The sequence below is a fragment of the Quercus suber genome, unplaced genomic scaffold, assembly GCF_002906115.3.
Source record: "Quercus suber isolate HL8 unplaced genomic scaffold, Cork oak 2.0 scaffold_413, whole genome shotgun sequence".
NCBI classification, from domain to species: Eukaryota; Viridiplantae; Streptophyta; class Magnoliopsida; order Fagales; family Fagaceae; genus Quercus; species Quercus suber.
Window position 1 is genome coordinate 299,608 of NW_027069864.1, and position 6,302 is coordinate 305,909.

The 6,302-nt window shown below is 35.6% G+C and overlaps 1 protein-coding gene across 2 annotated transcripts; it reads left to right on the forward strand.

Annotated features, from left to right (window-relative positions):
* Nucleotides 1-1,145: 1,145 nt before the first annotated feature.
* On the forward strand, nt 1,146-5,754 carry LOC112032522 (uncharacterized). Of its 2 annotated transcripts, none has more exons than XM_024065287.2 (4): nt 1,146-1,439; nt 3,056-4,106; nt 4,223-5,413; nt 5,493-5,754. In XM_024065287.2, the coding sequence occupies exons 2-4, from the start codon at nt 3,069-3,071 to the stop codon at nt 5,517-5,519; spliced, it is 2,256 nt and encodes a 751-aa protein (XP_023921055.1). In that variant the 5' UTR covers nt 1,146-1,439; nt 3,056-3,068; the 3' UTR covers nt 5,520-5,754. The 2 variants fall into 2 exon arrangements, with proteins under 2 accessions (XP_023921055.1, XP_023921054.1); XM_024065286.2 differs by having other exon boundaries at nt 1,147-1,439; nt 3,059-4,106.
* The last annotated feature ends 548 nt before the right edge of the window (nt 5,755-6,302 follow it).

A 6,302-nucleotide genomic window follows, 5' to 3' on the forward strand; every position in this document is an offset into this window, starting at 1 on the left:
AAATTTTTAATATCAACTTTATAGAAAAATATAAAAACTTATTAAAATTTTAGTTTTTTTTTTTTTTTTTCATAAAAAATTTCTAAAAGTATTTCATTCAATTTTCCCTATATTTTTAAAGGTTAATGTTAGTCAATTGCACTCTTTGACCAACATGTGCAGTTTCTTTCTCCAATCAACTGGAATTAAAACATTCACAGAACCATAGTGGTTTAGTTTCGACTTACCAGTTACCACTGTGATAAATATTTCTTTTCATTGTCTAGAATTTGTGACAACGAATTCAGTTATTATTTTATTTTCCTTGTTTTAACATGACGAAAATAAATCCAAGAGGAAGACCCACAATAGTACATTTTATTGTTTCTCATAAGTGATTTTAATGGTCTTCATACAGTCGTACTTCCTTGTTAACAAAAATTGTAAGAAGCAATAAATATTGTTTTCTTTCAGAATAGCAATGTTTTGTTGGAATTCCAGCTCACATTTATGAGGTGCAATAAATAGAATCACATTCTTACTCACAAATTGTTTTTTTTATTTGTTTTTTACAATGAGGTGCAATAAATAGAATCACATTCTTACAAACTCACAAATTGTTTTATTTTTAATTTTTTAATTTTACAAGATAAAAATTTTATTCTAATATAATCTAAGTGTATATATGTGTAAAACTTTACCCTGAATATTTGAACCTCAACCTTTGCCTTCATACCCTACAAGCATTTATATTTATGAAATGACTAACGCGACAAAGATATGTGGTGGTCAAACTCATAAATGGTTGACATAAACAAAATTTGCTCTAACAAAGAAATGGCAAAATGCAATTATTGGGCTGCCTTATTTATCACTCAGGATTAGCTCAACACAGCATTTCAAATAATCTAATACCAATAATTGAATGAACAAAGAGATGGGCCTCCCTTCAAAGTTCAAACTTTCCACACCCTATTCACATTGATTCCAATGATGTGTACGAGTCACATAAATATGACTATGAGGTCCTACCATCATCTTATTTAAAAAAATAAAACTTTCTCACATGATCCCAAGCAAGTTACGCATAAAATAATCTTGGAAAAAAAAAGTCCCTACAATACAAAGCATTAAACAAAAGCAACGTATCGTTTCCCATACAAAAAAAGAAAAGAAAGAAAAGAAACCTCTTTTTCAAAGTTAAAAAAAGAATTGCTTTTTGTATTATAGGCGGGGTTACCTCAGGGCTCAAGCTAAGCTCAAACTCTGCAACCAAGTTATTAAACACATGCGTACAAACTAGTTTATCCCTCTCTCTCTCTCTGAGTTTTCTTTGACTTTCCATAGTGTGATATTTATAGTATTAACTCTCTCTCTCTCTTTCCCTGTGCTGAGTTTAGAGCTCTCATTTACTCACTCTTTCCAAGAAGCCTGGTTTCTGGATCGGTCATTTCCAACAGGTTAGCTTTCCCCTCTGTCTCTATCTGAAGAATATCTTTCTCTGTACAACTTACTGTGTCTTCGGCTTAATTTGCTGGTTTTAGATTGTGTATTAAGAATAGCTTATTGAGTTTTTAATATAAAGGAATGCAAACAAAATAAGGTTGTTAATTTGCTATGTATTTCCTGTTCTTGAACTTCTTGATTATATTGGCTTCAAAAAAGAATCTGATTTGTAGCTTTTCTTTTTCTGTTTCCTCTTCATTCTGTGTTTTTTTTTTTGGTGGGGGGGGGGTATTTGGTTTGATGAGAATATATTGTACGCAAGAAGTGTGGGATTGAATGGAGGATTTAATATTAATAATGTAAAAGTTCATTTGGGATGGAAGAATTTCAGCATCTCTTGAGACATTGAGTTGCTTTGTCTTTTCCTTATCTGATTTTGTTTTGTTTTGCTTTGTTTTGTTTTTTTTTTTTACTTTAATTTGTTAATTCTTATTGATTTCTCTTTATTAGATTATTAAGAATGCTTATCCAGTTCAACAAATTTTCATATTTTTGCAAAATTTGTGGTAAATGCTTTCAATTTCTTTGGATATTTGGCCAAAGAGAAAGGATCCATTGCTTTTAACATGTTGATTAGTTTCTGAGATCACATAAGAATCGTGAGAAAATAGAGCCTTGAACCTATAATTTATTTTGTTCAGGTTCATGAAGGATGACAATCTCTCCAAGCGAAATAGTTGTATTTAATAAGTGTCTGTAGCTATAGCTTCCACTTTTATTTAAGCCCAAACAGTGGAAAATCTTACGTTCATATTCTGTTCATTTACTTCTTAATCTAGAAGTTAAAAAAGGCAGATAGAATAGAGGGAACTTTTGGTTCAGATTTTGAGCTCAAAGAAATCACTAATCTGAAGCACAATATCCGTTAGCTCAATAGCCCCACTGATTTTGTCTTTATTAGCTGTTTATTTTGTTGCGGTCCATAAAAAGCCAGTAGCTTGTGATGGAAATTTCACCGACTCGAGAGAAATTACTTATGGTCATCTGTAAATACTAAAAGATACATTTTTTTCTCTGTTAATCAATACTAGAAGATACATGAGTTCCTTAAAAATTTTGATGGTGAAGACACCCAAAAAAAAAAAAAAAAAAAAAAAAAAAACAGAGGACAGTCTTAGGATAAGGCAAATGTATTGATCTCAAATCCTATGCAAAACCCATTAATTCTGCTCATAAAGCAAGGGCATCAAATTTTTTTCACTAATTGGAAGTTTGAAGTTAAAGCTAGAAGCTTGAGAATGCCTCTAAACAGTATCACTGAATTTTGTCGGTTGTTTATTCAACTGGGCTGAGACTCAGTCAAAATTCGCACACTATCCCATCAGAAAAAAATGGGCTGTATGCCTGTATCTTGTGGCTTAATGTTACTAATAATATTAGTTTCTGTATAATATGACTCATATGAATAGTATAGATTGCCTTGACCCTTGAGGTTGGTTATTTTGTTTCTGCCTTAACACTTAACAGGCTGCTAGTTGTAATAGTTCCTGAATTATTTCTTTCAATGATGCCCTCTTGTTCCTGAATCTTGCTCAGTCCCACTAAAGTTTAATCTGATGGTGCCATTTAGCAGAAACTAATACATGAATCTAAAGAATCTGATGGAAGACAAGCAATTAGACTTTAATCGGCCTCTTTTATCAGTGAGGCGAGTTTCATCAACAGCAGTCTCTTCACAAGTTGACAACAAAAAGAAAACTGATAAGTCAATACCCAGTATACCTCCACTTCCATTTTACAGATCAGAGCTGAAATCAGGTCCAGTGAGCAACCCCGGAACTGTTCCTTTCGTGTGGGAGCAAGCCCCAGGAAGACCTAAGGATGAAAGCAAAGCAAAAACTCGGGCTCTTCAACAGCCTCACACCCCAAAACTTCCACCTGGGAGGTTTCCAATTGTTAAACAAAAAACTTTCGATAAATTTTCTGAAAGTACGGCTGTTACTGAGTCCAAAACAGAAAATGTCGTTCCCAGGTCTCAAAATGTTTTGTCTTTGGATGAAACTGTGACTAAACATGAGAGTACAGAAGAGAAGGTGGAGCTAGAGGAGTTTTCTAGTTCAGAGGATGGTGACGAGGCATATTTAGATGCACTTGATACAATTTCCAGGACTGAATCATTTTGTATGAACTGCAGCATAAGTGGTTTGAGCGGCTTGGATGTTCCGGATGTTAAACCATCTGGATCCTTCTCAACGGATCCACAAGCTCGGGATTTCATGATGGGTCGTTTCTTGCCTGCAGCAAAGGCAATGGCTTCTGAAACACCTCCACATGCTAGTTGGAAGCAACCTGTTCAACGGGAGCAACTAAGACAAGGAGAGAAGGTAGTGAGTAGGGATAGGCGTAGTCCGTGTAATCATTATGGACAGAATTTCGTTCCCCAATATGCTCATAATAATGATGGGGAAGAAAGTGAAAATGAAGCAGATGATTATGATGGATCTGAAACTTCATCAGCTAAAGTTTGTGGGTTGCTTCCTAGATTTTGCTTAAGTAATTCTTTTTGCCTTTTGAATCCTGTACCTGGGATGAGGATGCAGTCAAGCAGAAAGGTCTCTTCAGTCCGCAGAGTGAGGGCTAAATCTTCATATTCAGTTTCTCGCAGTGAACCTGAAAAAAAGGTACTGATTTATCTGTCTCGTTTGTTTGTTTGTTTTTTTTTTTGGCCTTTTCTGCTGTGTTTATATTTTCATGTCTAAAGTCATTGTTGAGCACTAGCATCTTTTTATTCCTATAGCATGGTGGGGCTGCTGTACATGAGCAAAGATCATTAAATGGACACCAAAAGGTTGAGCCGCATGAAGATAGGAATGAACAAAAAAGTGAATCTAACCAAATCACTTACAAAAGTGATTGTGAGAAACCAGACCAATCACCTTTGCACAGGCGTTTGCAGAGCAATGGCAAATCACCCTGCCAGAATAAAAATTCCCAATCTCTCCATGAAGAGAGAGGTTTTCTTGGTATGCCTGAAAAAGTTAAGAATTCCAAGGTGAATGGCTCCAATCCAAATAGGAAAGGCCCCTACCTATTCCGAGAATTATTGGCCATTGAGAGCAATGATTGGGAATCAGGCTCAGAGAGTCCTGTGGTTGAGAAAACTCTCTACATTGATTCAGTACATACAGTAGCCTCTCGAAAATCAAATGCAAGTTCTTCAGATGGGAAAAGCTTAACTGATTACAGAGAGGATAATCTAGGGATTCTTGCAAAAAGCAGTGAAATGGAAAAAACTCCTGCAGTAGATTCTTCGCTTGAAAATTTCAAGCACTTGAGTGTTGTGGATGAGGCAAAAGTGCTAACTAAAAGTTCATCCGTCGAAGCTTGTTTCCTCTCTTTTTTAGACAGATCCAAAGATGACATACAAGTGCAATTGATAAATTTTTCCAAACAGGACCAGGACCTTATTCGTGATTCACTATCATTGACAAGCTCAAAAGCAGCTGATACGAAGAAAATTAATCAAGAGAGCCAACAGTCCTTGAAATCAGGTAGTAGAGAAGGAGGTATTACATTGACAAGCTTAAAAGTGGCTGATAATGAGAACATTGGTTTAGAAAGCCAAGGGCCTAAGAAAAGGGGTACTCGACAAAGTTCTCATGGCCTCCAAATTCAGGATTCTGTCACATTGGCAAGTTCAAAGGTGAGTGACAATGAGAAGATTAATTTAGAAAGCCAGCTGGCTATAAAAGGTTATGGCAACTATCCTCAGCTTCATATTGGCCCACCCTTACCAAAATCTCCGTCTGAGTCTTGGCTAAAGCGTACTCTGCCGACCATTTCCTCCAAGAATTTGCCTTCAAGGTCTTCTCTTGCTATGGGCATCCATACTAGCAACCAAGGTTCGAAGACAACCTCTCTTGATTCGAAGTGGGAAACAATTGTTAAAACTTCCAATGTCCATCCTGGGCATTTGCGATTTTCTGAGGTAATCCCATAACTCTGCCTTCATTTTTTGTGTACACTGATGTGGGGATGTTATGCTTACATGACTATTTTTTAACCAGGAACTAACACCTATACCGGAAGCTTAAAAGTTTGGCCGCTTTATAAGGAGTCCACCCACCCGTGCACTAGGCTGGAATTTGCATTTCGTTGATGTTATTGAAGGTGATCAATGTTATTTCTTCCATGTTTAAATTTTTACTTTACAAAAGGAGTTCCCTTTTTGGTTCCTATACTCAGAAGCCAGTATATAATGAAAGCTGTAAATTGCATCCCGATTTCATTCTGTAATAAGAAATTTTAACTAGTTATTTTTCTTGTAAATCTCATCCTCAATTTGTCGGTTCAAACAAAAGTTAGTTTGTTCCTGTATGTTTTTTTATTTTTTTTTATTTTTTTTTAAGGGAATTAAAAAGCTACGTTTACTTTTTTGTAATAAAAAGAGATGCGCTTATTCGAGTCCAAATTTTCTGTCTCACTTTTCATGTTCTACTTTATAGAATACTAATAAAAACTTGCCACATATCCAGCCTTTTTAATTAATTAATAATTTTATGCTTTTCTTATTCTATTAACTAAAATAAATAAATAAATCCCAACACATCCCCACCACCTCACCACAACCGACCTTCACTGGCAGTACTATCAAGAGATCACCGACGTCATCAGTGCTGCTAGTTACAGCCATCCACGGCCACCTTTGTTTTCAAATCTATAACTTTATTAGTTTTGTGACCTCTTGCTAGAGGGTACCCCGTATCCATGACCGCCACTTTGTCTTCAAATCTATGTTTGGGTACCCACCATCTTCTTCGATGAATACGGAAGTCAAAAGGTTTTGCTAGTAGTTTTTGTCATCGGATGATGGCATC

Bases quoted from the DNA above. Each gene is read 5' to 3' on its own strand.
- LOC112032522 (XM_024065287.2), top strand. From the start codon at position 3,069: ATGAATCTAAAGAATCTGATGGAAGACAAGCAATTAGACTTTAATCGG. The intron at 4,107-4,222 runs GTACTGATTTAT...TTATTCCTATAG, and splicing joins GCAGTGAACCTGAAAAAAAG to CATGGTGGGGCTGCTGTACA. The intron at 5,414-5,492 runs GTAATCCCATAA...TTTTTTAACCAG, and splicing joins GGCATTTGCGATTTTCTGAG to GAACTAACACCTATACCGGA.